Genomic DNA, 18,745 nt, shown 5'->3' on the forward strand with positions numbered 1-18,745 from the left:
TGCTAATTGGCTGGAAGTTCAGTGGTCATTGAAGTCTTATCCGGCTGATGATTGGGCATTGGCTGGAGATGCAGAGTTCTGGTTGAAGTACTGATGCGAGCACAGTCTAAGTTGAAAATAGAGACAAGCTTAATCTACACAAACTCTCATGGAAAGAAAAGAAACTAGAGTAAAGAAATAGAAATAATGAGACTATAAGGGTTTTCTTCTCAACGTGGCTAGGTAGTAGCAGATGTGTAGGCTGAAGAATGCTGGAGTTCCTTAAAAAATGCAAAAGGTGATGAAGAGAATGACTGAAAACCAGGCGAGGAGTGCAGGCTTAGAGCTAAATGGTTAAATCATGGCTAACAGGGTAAAAAAAAGCATGCTAAATGACTTAATAGGTCTGCTAAGAGCAACATGATCTGATCTCTGCCTTGATTTTTGGATATCTTGCCAAAATCTGTTTGCTCCTGTTTGGGTTAAAACTTGTTGTTGGATTACTCTTCTTGTCAAGCAGTCTGGATTTTGTTTGCCAATATAAGATCCTCACGTTTATTGGACTGTTTCTGACCACAACTTATTAATAAAGCCCTGCATATAGATAGATAATCCACTAAAATTTAGCTGTTTTAAAGAATGTGCCAATAAGCCAAAAGAGTTTTAACTTTTGTGAGCAGTATATTTCAAATGACAGTTTGGTGCTAGCTAGCTAGGAACCAAGATATTTGTAGCATTCACAAAGGCATCGAATGGGAAAATTTTAGATGGATAATTATTGGTCAATTAATGTTAAATACCATACATATTAGAGGCATTTAAGAGAAGGCACACTGAATGTGTGTAAAACTGACCTGCAATTGAGATATTACAGTAGTCAAAGAATGTCTCCAGTTTTTGTAACCATGGTTCCTCGAAGGAATGAGATGCTGCGTTGATGATGCTATGAGAAACACCTCCAGCATGACCATGCTCTGAATACTATGTGTAATCAGTCCAAAGGGCGAGACATCATGGGCGGATATTGTCATTGGCCAGTAAGCATAAAAGCATGTGGAGTGCAGCTGGCTTCAGCTTCCATCATGAAGCAAGCGCAGGCAGGGATGCCAAAAGTGTGGCTACGAGACACAACGTCTCGTTCCTTCGAGGAACCATGGTTACATACGTAACCTGGAGAAGTTCCTCTTCAGGAACTCGAGCCGTGTCAGTGAAGCTATGGCGAACAAGATGCCCACGGCCCCAGACTTGCAAGTCCTGGCCTAGTGTGTAACTGCACAGCTAGGGTGAGAGAAAAAAGAGCCCGAAGTGGCTCGCAAGTCCAATCCAAACATAGACCTAGGCAATTGAGACCCCAGATAACAGGACCTTGGAGGCCTCCACACCTTGGGATAAGTGTGCTCTGACTCCTAGCTTCAGCGGGAGCCCAGAGGACTCGAAAGCAGTATTGATGGCATCCAGTTAAGCTTCTGCTGGCCAGCTCCTGAAATGAAGGAGGATTGATGAAAGCCTGGAGAATCTCATCTGCTGGAACTTCAGCACTGTACCAACGGGGCAACTGGATCGAGTCGGGAGTCTCTACAGCATGAAGTTCAAAGTTTCCACTTCAGGGCATCCCGTTTCCTCATGGATGGAGCTTTGTACGCTGAAAGACCTGAGGCTATGAGCTGCGCCCCCTCAGAAGCCACACTCACAGACTCCACAACTCCAGGCAACGGTGCACAATGCTGCCCCCTACCTGTGAGAGGAAGTCCCTCCTGACTGGGATCTCCCACAAAGACCTGTCTAGGAAGGCCCGCCCAGAACGGCGCTACAGAAGTACAAGTCAAGTCAAGTCAAGTCAAGTCAAGTCAAGTCAAGGGGCTTTTTATTGTCATTTCATAGTGAAATGAGACAACGTTTCTCCAGGACCTGGTGCTACATGAAGTCACACTTACAAAACAATACAAAAGTACTCACATATTGAGCTAAGACAGTGTCTTAGACACATAAAGTGCAAAGTGTGCAGACTAGTGCAAAAAGCAGGGGAGTAGAGAGCAAACCCAGTGTGCAAACTAGTGCAAACAGTGCAAAGACAAAATCAGGGTAAGGCAAAGACATAATTAGTGCAAGAACACAAAATACGCACAACAATAAATATGACGTGAAAGAATGCTTATGGAACAGAAAGTCCATTCAGGTGAGGTTATTGAGGAGTCTGATGGAAGAAACTGTTAAGCAATCTGGTTGTGAGGGCCCGAATGCTCCGATACCTCTTTCCAGATGGCAGGAGGGTGAATAATGTGTGTGAGGGATGTGTGGGGTCCTGTGCTATATTGTGGGCTTTGCAGATGCAGTGTGTGGTGTAAATGTCCGTGAGAGGGCAGAGAGACGCCAATGATCTTTTCAGCTGTCCTCACTATCCTTTGGAGGGTCTTGCGATCCGATACGGTGCAATTCCCAAACCAGGCAGTGATGCAGCTGCACAGAACGGTCTCAATGGTCCCCCTATAGAACACAGTCAGGATGGGTGGAGAGAGATGAGCTCTCCTCAGCCTCCTCAAGAAGTAGAGGCGCTGCTGGGCTTTCTTGGTGATGGAGCTGGTGTTGAGTGACCAGGTGAAGTTATCCGCCAGATGAAGACCAAGGAATTTGGTGCTCTTGACGGTCTCCACCTTGGATCCGTAGATGGACAGCGGAGAATGGTCACTCTTTGCTTGCTTGAAGTCAACAATCATCTTCTTTGTCTTGTCGATGTTCAGAGATAGATTGTTGGCTCTTCACCAAGTTGTGAGCTGCTGCACCTCATCTCTGTATGCTGACTCGTCGTTCTTGCTGATGAGACCCACCACGGTCGTGTCATCAGCGAACTTGATTATATGATTGGAGCTGTGCATCGCTGCACGGTCGTGAGTCAGCAAAGTGAACAGCAGTGGACTGAGCACACAGCCCTGAGGAGCTCCAGTGTTCAGTGTGGTGGTACTGGAGATGCTGTTCCCGATCCAGACTGACTGAGGCCTGCCTGTCAGAAAGTCCAGGATCCAGTTGCAGAGAGAGGTGTTCAGGCACAGCAGGCTTAGCTTCTCTATAAGTTGCTGAGGGATGGTGTTGAATGCTGAGCCGAAGTCAATGAACAGCATTCGGACGTAGTTTCCCTTTGAGTCCAGATCTGAGAGAGCGAGATGGAGGGTTGTGCGGATAGCATCGTCCGTAGAGCGGGTTGGATTCTTTTAGCATAAGCGTGCTTTGCTTCTCTGATAGCTCGGGACAGTTTGGCAGTTTCAGGGCCGCCCGGTCCTTTGCTCTGAAGGCGAAGTCTCGCTCCTTCAGGAGAGCACGCACGTTAGCATTAATCCACGGCTTCTGGTTAGATCGTGTGGTGATGGTCTTGGAGACGGTCACATCATCAATGCACATCGTCACTGATGATGTGTACTCCTCCAAGTCAATGGAATTGGCGTTGGTTGCAGCCTCCCTAAATATTTCCCAGTCGGTACACTCAAAACAGTCCTGAAGAGCAGAAATGGATCCTGCTGGCCAGGTTTTAATCTGTTTCAGAACCAGTTTAGAGCGTCTGATGAGTGGTTTGTATGCTGGAATCAACATAACAGAGATGTGGTCTGAGTAGCCGAGGTTGGGGCGGGGGTCCGCACGATACGCGCCGAATGTTTGTGTAAACAAGATCCAGCATGTTCGCTCCTCTCGTAGCAAAGTGCACATGCTGATAGAATTTAGGGAGCACTGTTTTGAGATTTGCGTGATTGAAATCCACAGAAGGATGGATAGACACGTGGAAATATGCATCTTTTAGAACTATCGTGACAAACCAGTCCTCAGATCTGATTTGTGAGGCAACCTCTTTCACAGTGAGCACCCTGAACTTCAGCTTCATCACTGAACAGTTCAGGAGCCTGAGAACTACAATGGGCTTAAGCCTTCCTTGTTTGGAACAATGAAGTAGCGGCTGTAGAACCCGGACTCCCTTGTGAGAGGAAGAACCACCCCAATGGCTTCCTTCGTTAAGAGAGTATTTACTTCTTGTTCCATCACTAGATCCTTCTCTGTGCCCATGAATGTGGGCAGAACGCCAGCAAGATGCGGCGGAGGCAATCTCAATATCACTAGAGCTGCTAGCTCAGTGAATTGAAACAGAACACTAGCAGGAGACTGCGCACCAACACATGCTGAACTCTTACGTCTGGGAGAAAGTGTTTCAGTGCCCGAAACACAGCCAGCATCTATAGGCAGTTGATGTGCCACCTGACTGCTCCGGTTAGAGATGCGCCCATTGCTAGCGTTACGCGGCGAGAAGAGCTCCCAGCACGGTCCCCTGACTGTACATACATGTCTAAGGCATGTACAGTGTGGTGTGTCACTTTGATCATGCAAAGTGTATTTTCCATCACAGAAATACCTCTGTTCCTAAGCCGCCACTGTAAGGGTCTCATGAGCAGGGGTCATGAGTCTGCATCATGGTTAAATCCCACACCACACCAAGATAAGTGTTTCTCTGAGCTGGAGAAAGCACACTTTTCTTGGCAAGGAAGACATCTCGATGTCTGACCACCTTGCTCCTTGAATGCACTAGAATCAGCCAGTTATCAATGTGACTGAGTATGCGGATGTCCCGGAGTCACAAAGGAGCCAGAGCAGCATTCATACACTTTGTAAACGTGATAGGTGAGAGTGTACTTGTTTGACTGTGTTTGACTGTGAGCATCCTGAACTTCAGCTTCATCACTGAGTGGCTCAGGAGCCTGAGATCTAAAATGGGCCTCAGTCCCCCATCCAAGTGTGGGTAGAATGCCTGCGAATCATGGCTGAGGCAATCCGGACTGGATTCTGTAGCCTCTTTCTACAGTGTGCAAGACCCAACAAGAAAGATTTGGCAGTAGTTTACATGCTGCAAAATAATCAACTAAGGGAACCAGTCTCCTGAGACTGGCCTCTGGTGGTATGCAAGGGACTAGCTGGATGTTGTGATGTGATGCACCAACAGGGCGCTGCGGCTAGTTCCCTGCACAAGCCCAATGGCGAGCCTCCCAGTCCTGCTACGATGTTGGGCAAAGGAGACTACGACTAATGTATGCTGGGGATGTCCATGCCCTGTAACACTGGCAGGGTTAGTGGGGTGGTCCCCTTAGGACATTGGAGGCAGACAGGCACTGTGCAATGTGGTGTATACCACTGCTCTCCAAAGGGGGCTGCCCTCTGAAGCCCTTTGGCATGACCGCCAGGGTTTCTTTTGCGAGGTCACAGTCTCCTCAGCGCTCTGCATCTCTTCATCCTTGGGTTTCCTCACCCACTGGGTAGGCGCAGGACCACAAACAAGAGGCGTGAGATAGGGACTCACCTGTCTCCTACTCCTCGAGGTCCCATTGCGATCCCCAAAAGCGCCACTGCCGCTCTGCCTCTGCACGGGCGGGACCAGTGCCTGTAACACAGCTCCCTCAAGAGCTAAGTCAGCGTGGTTTTTCTTTTTTTTTGGGAGACACAAACACACACAGGGCGCTTCGCTGAATGACAGAAAGCGGAAGCCAGTAGCATTCCACATGCTTTTATGCTTCCTGGCTAGTAACGTCACCCTCCTATCACATCCCACCATTTCAATGGTTTGATTTCACACGTGATTCAGAGCCATCACACTGGAAGGCATTCTCCATTGCGTCATTAACGTGGCTCGAGTTCCTGAAGAGGAACCCTATTTGTACAGAATGAAGAAAAAAACCTTGGCAAAAACCAGGCTCAGATGGGGCCAGTTCAAAATTTTCAGTTAAATTTTAAGCGCAGCTATATCAGATTTTGCAAAGGATTTATAGTGTGTGCATTTGGTTCTGCTAATCTGTCCACGGGGCTCATTTAGGCGTTCTGGTCTCTGATGACAGTCATCCCTTGGTGCTGATACTCCATCTGATCTAGATACAGAGTAAGAAAGAAACTAATATTAGCGCAGATGCCATTCTTTTTACGATGTAACAAGTACATTGTGTGTTATGGGGAGTGTTCCCAGTTCCGGCTAATCTAATTAACAAAGCCTAAAAATCCTTTGACACATCTGAATAATAGAAGCATATTGGTGTGTTATGTGTAAGCTAGGTTAAAGAGATGTGTCTTTAATCTAGATTTAAACTGACAGGGCGTGTCTGAATCTTCAACAGTGTAAGGGAGATTGTTCCAGAGTTTGCGAATTAAATGGGAAAAGGATTTTGGACCAGCTGAAGCTTGTTTATCAAGCATGCAGAACAACCACCCAATAAAGCATTACAATAGTCTAACCTCTATTATCATGTATTATCAATTCTCCATTTGAAGTTGAAAGAATAGTTCATAATTTGGATATATTTTTGAAATGGAAAAGCACAGTTTTACAGATAAACAAGATGAATCCTCGCAATCTGAGTATGCTAGCTGATGTGGCCATTTACATGTTGCAAGCATCTCACGTGGACGATTGTAATAACAAAAGCAAAAATAGCTTGCGGGAATGACCACATTAAAAATAATTAGTTCAGATAAAGAAATTGGACAAAGAATTGGTTTCATACTGATAACTTGAAAAGAATATTCAAACTTTTATTCACTTTCATTTGAAAACATTCACTTGCATTTAAAAGTAGATACTTTTAGAAGCTTTCTATAGATATATGTCTCATGTCTGTGTGTCATGTTTTTTGCTGAGTTTCAGTTCATTTAACTACGTTCATTTTAGTAGAAAGAACACGCACCCTGTTTATGTGTCTTTCACACTAATCATAAAAAAGTACGATGGTCACACCAGCATGACAGCTAACGCTAGAGTTAAGCAATAGTACCCATGTACAAAAATATAGGACAAATTGAATTTTTTTTGGTGAATACAAAATATATTTTATAATATTACATACATTTAAACTCATTTAACATAAGAATGCAACACTTAAAAGTAACATTTTAATTTAAAGTTCAACCATTCTGTTATCTTGTGCTGGTGTGTCACTGAAATCTGAGCCGGTGATAGACTGCTGTTCACCAGGGTAACCATATCAACATGCAATTAAATGGAATTAAATTCAGTATTATAATGAAAAAAAAACAGCTTATGCAAGAGAAAAGGTGTTTCTATCATGTGGAATGACATCATAAAATGTTTACAAACCTTTATTTCACTGAAGAAGTGCACCAAATTGGCTGTCTCCTGTAGAGGACTCAAAAAGCCTGCATTCTGACTGTAACTCAGCAGCTGGGTTGTTTCATCAGAGACAGGCGCAACCCAGTGATTGGGTAGAAAAAATAACCCAAGATTGAAAAATGACCCAGGTGCTTAAAACACTCACTATTAAAGTAGAATTCATAGACTTATGCTACTATTCTTACAAAATGCAACATTTATTTTGTTCCCTCTCAATAATACAATCTGCTGTGAATTTGCAGAATTATTGGTAAGATAAAAAAACTGCAACACAGCTCACAGTTTAGAAAATAATATACTAATACAATGCAATTTTGTGTAATTTTTGATTATAATTTTCAGTCAAAAGGGCAAAAAGAGAAGCTATGTATGACAGTCCTAGCTGTTTTCCTGGCAAAAAGAAGCAGATAAAATAATGGGAATTTGCTCTGATGTTATTGACTCTTTTAGTAGACCCCAGTTATTGAAAGAGCTGTGGCAAAAAAACGGTAATGTTTAGATGCCATCCTGTTAGGATGTAAACACGTAAACATATCATTACAAGTTTGAATGCCCAGGGATCCCTCTAAAGGGAAGGTTCACCTAAAAATGAAAATGTTATGTTTATCTGCTAACGCCCAGGGCATCCACAAATTAAGATTCTCTCTGTCAAGAGTCTGTCAATCATATAATGCAAGTCAATGGGCACATAACCTTTGAGATGAAACAGACTGAAATGGTTTGAGTTAAAATCTTTATTTCCATTCTACTAAAGAAACAAAGTTACTTGGGGGTCGGAGGGTAAGCAGATAAACATCAAATAACATTTTTTGGGTGAATTAACCCCTAAAAAAAGTAAGAGGCCCTCACAAAAAATAACCATGGCTTAAATAAGAATTGATCAAGAATTCATCTATATTTAATTAATACAGAATACTATATAATGATATTTTACATTTAATTACTTAACGCATTTTTATTCAGGCCATTACTTACCTGATTACTACTTAGTACATTTTCCAGAAAAAAATAAAAATTACCTCTCAAAACACCTAGTCATTAAAAACTTACTTATTTTTTTTTTCTTGTATTATTTAACCTAGTATTAGTTTAGTTTGTTGATTTATTTTTATACTGTATATGCTGAATAAACCACCATATTGTTTCATGAAAGTATTGTTACACTCCTATATTTGTGTGTGTGTATGTGTGTTACACTTTGTACATACTATATGTTATGTAATTCTGGTGTATATGTTACCTCTCTGCACACTGCAGCAATCTGTCCCTCATCCATGCATGTCTCTGTTACCACATCAGTAAGTGAACCACCTGCCAAATATTCCATCACCACCCACAACTCGTCTCCTACTAGATAACTGACACAAAAAAATGGAAAAAATTCATATTATACATAACAACCTGAATGCCAAGTAACACAATAGTAAAATATTTTCCATTTAGTTTTCAGTAGTTTTATACAAGAGCATAGGTGTACACATTACAAATGAGGAGGAAAAAAAATCTCTGCATTTGAGCTCTATCATAATAGCATTATTCAAGCATTTATTTTAGTTTAAATAAATGTGCTAGTGATAAAACCTTAAATAAATAAATCTTAAATAAATGCGCTAGTGATAAATCTTCTGTCATGTTTGTACTAGCTACTGTATACAGGCCACCAGGGCACAGCACAGATTTCATCAAAGAATTTGCTGATTTTCTAACTGAGTTAGTACTGGCCGCAGATAAAGTCTTAATTGTTGGCGATTTTAATATCCATGTTGATAATGAAAAAGACTCATTAGGATCAGCTTTCTTAGACATTTTAAACTCCATTGGGGTTAGACAACACGTCTCTGGACATACTCATTGTAGAAATCATACTCTAGATCTAATACTGTCACATGGAATAGATGTTAAAATGGTTGAAGTACTGCAGCAAAGTGATGACATTTCAGATCACTATCTAGTCTTGTGTGAACTCTGTATAGTTAAACCTGTAAACTCTGCACGTTATTACAAGTATGGTAGAACCATCACTTCCACCACAAAAGAAAGCTTTCTAAATAACCTTCCTGACTTATCTCAATTCCTTAGCACATCCAATACGATGCAAAAACTTGATGATGTAACAGAAACTATGCACTCTCTTTTTTCTAGCACTTTAGATACAGTTGCTCCTTTGCACTTAAAAAAGATAAAAGAAAACAATCTGACTCCATGGTATAATGACAACACACGCACCCTAAAGAGAGCAGCCCGGAAAATGGAGCGCAGGTGGAGAAAAACCAAATTAGAATTATTTCGTATTGCCTGGCGGGAGAGTATGCTGTCATACAGAAAAGCATTAAAAATAGCAAGATCTGATTATTTTTCATCCCTTTTAGAAGAAAACAAACACAACCCCGGTATTTATTCAGTACAGTGACTAAATTAACAAAAAAAAAATAAAGCATCAACAGGTGCTAATATGCCCCAAGAGTATAGCTGCAATGAGTTCATGAATTTCTTTACTTCTAAGATTGATACCATCAGAGATAAAATTGTAACTATGCAGCCGTCAACTACAGTTTCACATCAGATAATGAGCTTTTAGATCCCTAAGGAAAAATTACACTCTTTCTCTATTATAGGAGAAGAAGACTTGTACAAACTTGTTAAATCATCTAAACCAGCAACATGTATGTTAGACCCTATTCCATTTAAACTATTAAAAGATCTGCTTCCAGAAGTCAGAGATCCTATTTTGAACATTATTAATTCATCATTGTCATTAGGTTATGTTCCCAAAACCTTTAAACTGGCTGTAGTTAAACCTCTCATTAAGAAACCACATCTTGATCCCAAAGACTTAGTAAATTACAGACCAATCTCTAATCTCCTTTTCTGTCAAAGATACTAGAAAGGTAGTATCCTCACAACTGTATTCCTTTTTAGAAAAAAATGGTGTCTGTGAGGATTTCCAATCAGGTTTTAGACCGTACCATAGTACTGAGACTGCTCTCATTAGAGTTACTAATGACCTGCTTCTATCATCTGATCGTGGTTTTATCTCGTTATTAGTGCTATTAGATCTTAGCGCAGCATTCGATACTATCGATCACAACATTCTCTTGGATAGACTAGAAAACTATGTTGGCATTAGAGGAAGCGCCTTAGCATGGTTTACATCATATCTATCTGACCGCTATCAGTTTGTGGCATTAAATGAGGAGGTATCATATCGATCAAAAGTGAAATATGGAGTTCCTCAAGGCTCAGTGCTAGGACCGTTACTTTTCAACCTTTACATGTTACCTCTGGGAGATATTATCAGGAGTCATGGTGTTAGCTTTCACTGCTATGCTGATGATACTCAGCTCTATATTTCAGCGCAGCCTGGTGATACACACCAAATTGAGAATCTAACAGAATGCATAGTCGATATAAAAAGCTGGATGATGAGTAACTTCTTCATGTTAAATTCTGAAAAAACAGAGGTGCTAATAATTGGACCTAAAACCCCACATATAATAATCTAGAACACAGCCTATCACTTGATGGCTGCTCTGTTAATTCTTCATCATCAGTTAGGAACCTAGGTGTGCTGTTTGACCACAATCTTTTCTTTGAAAATCATGTTTCTAGCATCTGTAAAACTGCGTTTTTCCATCTTAAAAATATATCTAAATTACGACCTATGCTTTCAACCTCTAATGCAGAAATATTAATTCATGCGTTTATGACCTCAAGGTTAGATTATTGCAATGCATTATTGGGTGGTTGTTCTGCACGCTTAATAAACAAACTTCAGCTAGTCCAAAACGCAGCAGCCAGAGTCCTTACTAGAACTAGGAAGTATGATCATATTAGCCCGGTTCTGTCAACACTGCACTGGCTCCGTATCAAACATCGAATAGATTTTAAAATCTTATTAATTACCTATAAAGCCCTGAATGGTTTAGCTCCTCAATACTTGAGCGAGCTCTTATCACATTATAGTCCTGCACGTCCGCTGCGTTCTCAAAACTCTGGCCATTTGATAATACCTAGAATATCAAAATCAACTCATGGCGGCAGATCATTTTCCTATCTAGCACCTAAACTCTGGAACAATCTCCCTAACTCTGTTCGGGAAGCAGACACACTCTGCCAGTTTAAATCTAGATTAAAGACACATCTTTTTAGCCTACACATAACACACCAACACACATTTTATTATTCAAATCCGTTAAAGGATTTTTAGGCTGCATTACTTAGATTTGCTGGAACCGGGAACACTACTCCTACAATACGATGTACTTGTGACATCGTAAAAGAATGGCATCTACGCTAATATTAGTCCTGTTTCTTTCTCAATCTGTTTTCACAGTTTGTATCCAGACTAGATGGTGGATCAGCACCCAGAGATTATGTTCATCAGAGACCAGAACACCTAGATGCGCCCGTCGACAGATCACCAGATCCTGATGCACACACACACACGCACATGCACACACTAAGTCATTTACACTACCTGACACAGCTGCGTTTAAAATTGAACTGGAAGTTAAGTGCTGGGCGTCCGGTCAGAGGAGAACTGACCCCAACTGAGTCTGGTTTCTCCCAAGGTTTTTTTTTCTCCATTCTGTATGCATGGGGTTTTGTTTCCTTGCCGCTGTCGCCTCTGGCTTGCTTGGTTGGGGACACTTAACTTCTAGTGACTATCGTTGAATTGACTACAGAGACCGTCTCTGCATTTAATAAGAAATTGGTCACTCTCGTCATTATACATCCCTGTCATTATACTGTACAGTGCTTTGATGCAACCTGTGTTGTTAAAAGCGCTATATAAATAAAAATGATTGATTGATTGATTGATTTTAAAAAAAAAACACTATATCTACACTGGATGCGACCAAGTCCATGTGACAAAAGACAGTAGAACCCATTGTGATGCTGCCTACACTGGATTTGTAGTTTACTGTTGGGGTTTTTTTGTGTCATGGTATGGCACCCTGAGAATAAACCAATGCCTTGTTCTATTTATGACATATTGGCAAGGCTGTAACCATTATTGAGGTGGACACAATGGTTTAAATGACAAAAAGTTTTAAAAGTGACATTTTCTAATCTTTAAAGCAAATGTACTTTAAAACTGTGAACCAAGAAGTGTATTTCATAATAAGGATGGTATTTTTCACTCAGTATGCACATTAAATGATGTTGAAAACGTTATTTTTTTTTTAATTAGATGAAAAATGTATCCATTTAAATTGCAAGTGCAGTGCACTTCCAGAGAGAACTCACCCATACACACCTTTGGGTGTAGAAGCACCTAACCCTGATCATAAGCCTAAAACATATTTCCTGAAAAATTATCCGTAAAAATTGATTGGTTGATTGGAATATTAATCCAGGAACATCTTGTACTTTCTGAGGTGCTAATAATTGGACCTTAAAACCCACATATAATAATCTAGAACACAGTCCAACACTTGATGGCTGCTCTGTTAATTCTTCATAATCAGTTAGGAACCTAGATGTGCTGTCCTTCGACAACCATGTTTCCAGCACCTGTAAAACTGTGTTTTTCCATCTTAAAAATATATCTAAATTACGACCTATGCTTTCAACATCGAAGGCAGAAATATTAATTCATGCTTTATTGGGTGGTTGTTCTGCACGCTTGATAAACAAACTTCAGATAATCCAAAATGCAGCAGCTAAAGTCCTTACTAGAACTAGGAAGTATGATCATATTAGCCCAGTTCTGTCAACACTGCACTGGCTCCCTATCAAACATCGGATAGATTTAAAAATCTTATTAATTACCTATAAAGACCTGAATGGTTTAGCTCCTCAATACTTGAGCAAGCTCTTATCACATTATAGTCCTGCACATCCGCTGCATTCTTAAAACTCTGGCCATTTGATAACCCAGAATATCAAAATCGACTGCAGGCGGCAGATCATTTTCCTATCTAGCACCTAAACTCTGGAACAATCTCCCTAACTCTGTTCGGGAAGCAGACACACTCTGTCAGTTTAAATCTAGATTAAAGACACATCTTTTTAACCTAGCCTACACATAACACACTTTTATTATTCAAATCCGGATTTTTAGGCTGCATTAATTAGATCCGCTGGAACCGAGAACACTACTCCTAAAATAATTTTCAATCATTTTTATTTATATAGCGCTTTTAACAACACAGGTTGCATCAAAGCACTGTACAGTATAAGGTAGAAGAGTACAATGATAGGGATGTATAATGACGAGAGTGCCCAATTTCTTATTAAATGCAGAGACGGTCTGTCTCTGCATTTAATAACAAAAGGGTAAAAGCATGATCTTTGGGATATGCAATGTCCACCATGGTGGTCCAAGTACCATCTCTTCTGGCTGTGTCTGGTTGACCTGTGAGACAGACAAGACATGAATTTTGCATGCTCCCATGTCCTAGACTAGCCTCTTTGGTGACACAATGGAGAACATTGCAATTCTCCATTGCCCAGAAGCAGGTGTACATTGGCTGCGGGGCCTACAAAAGTATGTATTCCCCCCCAGTGAGCCTTCTCGTACAGACACTGTGCAAGGTCTAGGACGACGAGGAGCAGGTCTTGCTAGTGGCACCATATTGGCCCACCTGGACCACAACTCATGTTCTACGTGACACCCCATCCTTGAATGATTCCTCTGAGGAAGGATCTTCTGACTCAGAAACAGGGCACCCTTTGGCACCCACATCCAGACCTCTGGAAACTCCAGACTGTTTGGTCCTTGAACGGAACACAGAAGCCCTAGGTGACCTACCCCAAAGGGCATCTTCCATTCTATAATTAGTCACCATTTGCTCAGGGTGTAATTATCCCAGATGGTCAACAAACAACATTACCTCTAATAATTAAGCCATTTTGGTAGATGAGCATGAGTGGAATCTGGGTTGAGGCAGACTATAGATTCTTTTACAATATAACAATGAACTATTAGTGTTACCTGATGTAAACTATGTCAACAGTTTGTAGGACAGTTACTGTACTGAAATATAGAAGGCTGCGCTTTTCATATATGTCATATAACAATTCTAGTTTTTATATAACAATTAAGTTTTTGGATGTGTTTGTACTTTCTGCCATAATCAAATTATATATTTTGTGTCATGTCTCTGGAGCCAATTATGATAACACAGAAATGGTTATGTCTGGTTTGTTTGGGTTTGTTCTGTTAATAGTGAAATGAGCAATTAGAGAAGGAAATCACATAATTTATAATAGTACAATATATTATGGCTATTAATCTTTTTATTCTTTGATAACTCATTTTATTTAATAATATAATAAAATATTATTTTCATTGATTTAATCATCTTAGGTAAGTGTATTTTTATGTATTTCTCAGGTAGGAGATAGTGTATTTTTTAATGCTCTTTACATCACAATGGTGACAGTCAGGTGAACAGTTAATGGTGAATTCAGCAACTTTGAGAAAGATTACAGTGTAATTGCAGTAAATCAGAAGATGTAGATCAAAATCTCAATTGCATGCGGGCAGCTACATGCAGCTCAATCATTAATATTTGTTTTAATGGGTGGAATAATATGTATATGTAGAGTGCAGTCCGAATGGTGATAAGCACAGGTGGGTTGCGGGCCCAATGATCAAAACTATTTTTCTCAGTCCAATATATGGTTATCGTTGTAGGCAATCATGTTGCCACTGAATGGCAGCTATAATGATTATTTTAAAGGGAATGCTCTCTTTTCCTATTTAATCTTCTTACAATTTAAATTAAAGTTTTAATAAATGGGTTTTTAAAAAGATTTAATGCAGGTTGCAGTTTTTATATCAAATGGGAAAGGTATGGGATTAGATCCATGAAGCTACCATTGGATCATCTGGTTGAAATGAAAAATAGAGCTGTTAACCATTAGTACAGCAATGATAGGAAACCATGGGCTTGTATCATGAGACCTAGTGATGTACGGTGGAGGGGTTCAAGAACTGGTCCCTGAGGAATCTCTGTGACCAGTTATTACTCTTTGGATAATTCTCCTTTCTCAGGAGACCCTTACATTCCTACTTGTGAGAAAATTTTTAAAAGTGCATTTCCTGTGATGGTACAAAAGAGAATTTGATGATTTACAGTCTGCAGGGCTATAGTGACTGACATTAAAGCAGTCTCAGTTAAATTGTCACCTCTGAAACCTGTTTGTTTTACGGTGAGTTGCTCATTTTTTGAAAGAAATAATAAAACTTGTGAACCAACTGAAACAATAAAAAGAGAACAGAATTCAGAATTTCCAAATCTGCAGTGGAAGGTCCTAACAGCATCTGCTGTCTTTAGTCCTTTTGTCTTCAGGTTTAAAATTCTATCCCACAGAGAGAACTTTGGAAAGAAGGTAAGAGCCTTACAAGGGTTAAGATTGTTTGAAGGAAGACATGCTAACATTGCTACTGAAGAACTGCTGTCACCAAGCCAGCAGAGGGAGCCCTGACCTCTGGGTGATCTGCATCCACTCCCTCTGCGTCAACTTCCTGTTCCTGGACTATAAAGACTGCAGCAAGCCACTCACCTGCAGGTTGCATTGTTTCGCCTGTTTCATAGTTATATCGTTCGTGGATTATTGTTTCTGGTTTCCCTGGTTTTGACCCTGTCTGTTTTCTGATTCTCTGATCGTTTGCCGCCTGACCTGACCTCCGCCTGTCTCTGGATTTTGTTATTGCCTCGCCTCCTATATATCTGTTTGCCCTGTTTGACGCCTGCCTGCTATGACCATGCCTTCGTTTAATAAAAGCCTGCACATGGATCCGCACGCCTCAGACCGTTCATTCATGACAACTGCCATATTAAATAAATTCCTCTGCTTTTTTGTAATTTCTCCTATTTATAAGTATAGGTGTGGACCATTTTTGTATTTCTATAGTCATTGGAATTGGTGATGCACAGATAATATGTAGTTTAAATGTAATGTAAAAATATAATAGAGAGGTTTTTGAAAAAGTAAACATATCGCCGCATATACAATTACACATGATTAGATATAAATCATCAGTTTGTTGCTTTACACAAATGCACACATCTATTATTTCATGAACGACACAGTAAGATGCAAGAAAAAAATGTAGACGCGCCCATAACAACAAAAAAACAATACCTTTCTGATAAGAAGTGTGCAAACTCAAGCATTTTTGGCGATTGTTTCTTTCCAGTACACTCGTTTTATCATGTTTCACCACAGCTGTCATCGTTTTTTTTTTGTCTGACAGTGGTATTGGGTATGCAATAATTTTTCTAATTTGAGGCTGTATTACATTAATTCTGGCACCAAACATCACAAGAAGATGATATTTTAAGCTCCTTATAATAGTTGTTTTGCATCTTTGTTTCGCATTCAGCTAGTGCCGTAACATCAGATATGAGAAAAGGGGTTCATAAATAGTATTTAGACCAGCCAAAATCAATGTTTTTCGAACTAAGAAAGGAGATATAAAAACATATTGAACAGCACCTTTGGATATACAGTGGGTACAGAAAGTATTTAGACCCCCTTACATTTTTCACTCGTTGTTATATTGCAGCCATTTACTAAAATCATTTGTTCACTTTTTTTCCTCAATGTACACACAGCACCCCATATTGACAGAAACACACAGAATTGTTGGCATTTTTGCAGATTTATTAAAAAAGAAAATATCACATGGTCCTAAGTATTCAGACCCTTTGCTGTGACACTCATATATTTCATATACACAAGAAATCATAATATATATATATATATATATATATATATATATATATATATATATATATATATATATATATATATATATATATATATGATCATCCTAGAGATGGTTCTACACATTTGAGTCCAGCTGTGTTTGATTATACTGATTGGACTTGATTAGGAAAGCCACACACCTGTCTATATAAGACCTTACAGCTCACAGTGCATGTCAGAGAATCATGTGAGAATCAAATGAGAATCATGAGAGCAAAGGAACTGCCTGAAGAGCTCAGAGACAGAATTGTGGCAAGGCTACAAATTTTTTTTTGCTGCACTTAAAGTTCCTAAGAGCACAGTGGCCTCCATAATCCTTAAATTGGAGATGTTTGGCATGACCAGAACCCTTCCTAGAACTGACCGTCCGGCCAAACTGAGCTATCGGGGGAGAAGAGCCTTGGTGAGAAAGGAAAAGAAGAACCCAAAGATCACTGTAGCTGAACTCCAGAAATGCAGTCAGTAGATGGGAGAAAGTTGTAGAAAGTCAATCATCACTGCAGCCATCCACCAGTCAGGGCTTTATGGCAGAGTGGCCCAACGGAAGCTCTCCTCAGTGCAAGACACATGAAAGCCTACATGAAAAGTTTGCTAAAAACACCTAAAGGACTCCAAGATGGTGAGAAATAAAATTCTTTGGTCTGATGAGACCGAGATAGAACTTTTTAGCCTTAATTCTAAGCGGTATGTGTGGAGAAAACAGGCACCTGTAAAAATACAGTCCCAACAGTGAAGTATCGTGGAGGCAGCATCATGCTGTGAAGGTGTTTTTCAGATGCAGGGACAGGAAGACTGGTTGCAATTGAGGCAAAGAGGAATGCGGCCAAGTACAAGGATGTCTAGGACGAAAACCTTCTCCAGAGTGCTCAGGACCTCAGACTGGGCTGTGGGTTCACCTTCTAACAAGACAATGACCCTAAGCACACAGCTAAAATAATGAAGGGCTTCACAACAACTCTGTGACTGTTCCTGAATGGCCCAGCCAGAGCCCTGACTTAAACCCAAAGGAGCATCTCTGGAGAGACCTGAAAATGGCTGTCCACCAACCTTTACCATACAACCTGACAGAACTGGAGAGGATCTGCAAGGAGGAATGGCAGAAGATCCCCAAATCCAGGTGTAAAAAACCTGTTGCATCTTTCCCAAAAAGTCACATGGCTGTATTAGATCAAAAAGGTGCTTCTACTAAATACTGAGCAAAGGGTATGAATACTTAGGACCATGTGATATTTCAGTTTTTCTTTTTTAATAAATCAAAAATGTCAACAATTCTGTGTTTTTCTGTCAATATGGGGTGCTGTGTGTACATTAATGAGGAAAAAAAATACTATATATAACATAATATAACATATTTAAATGTAAAATGAATACTTTCCGCATCCACTGTATATTTAGTGAGAAAATCGTGACATTTCCAATACTCACTGTAAATTACTTGCACCTCAGAGAGAGCAGACGTGACAGTAGATGCTTTTGGCGGATGCTACTGTTTGGGAATACAACTTGACACCAAAGAAACTGAGAAAAACTTGTAATAAAAATAATTTAAATGCTAAAGGGTTTATTTGTCTGTCAAACTGTAAAGCATTTTTTTCTACACATTTCTATTAGATTTATATTATAATGAATGACATTGTACGGCAAATCCTTTCCAATCTCTTTAAATCAATTCCACATACAGCAGTATGTAAATATATACTTTTCAAATGGATATATCGCAAACACAAGAAGTTAAGCCTTCTGCACTTCAATACAGTATCTGTTATCCAAGCTGTTGCCATAATTTACAGCAGAGTGCACTGTTATATTGGCAATATAGCATTTTGACTATATTGTTTGTGAACAAAAATAACTTTTCATTCTGATGGCACTTATATGTTCATTGATATAAACGCT

The 18,745-nt window shown here is 40.0% G+C and overlaps 1 protein-coding gene across 4 annotated transcripts in view; it reads right to left on the minus strand.

Moving 5' to 3' along the window:
• The window catches only part of LOC122345796 (serine/threonine-protein kinase PAK 3), a 143,188-nt gene that overhangs the window by 26,896 nt on the left and 97,547 nt on the right, over positions 1-18,745 (minus strand). For all 4 annotated transcript variants that reach the window (XM_043240265.1, XM_043240264.1, XM_043240267.1 and 1 more), the window contains one exon: positions 8,364-8,481. In XM_043240265.1, coding sequence (XP_043096200.1) covers positions 8,364-8,481 — 118 coding nt within the window. The remainder of the gene's footprint in view (positions 1-8,363; positions 8,482-18,745) is intronic.

Source organism: Puntigrus tetrazona, chromosome 5, assembly GCF_018831695.1.
Source record: "Puntigrus tetrazona isolate hp1 chromosome 5, ASM1883169v1, whole genome shotgun sequence".
Classification (NCBI taxonomy): Eukaryota; Metazoa; Chordata; class Actinopteri; order Cypriniformes; family Cyprinidae; genus Puntigrus; species Puntigrus tetrazona.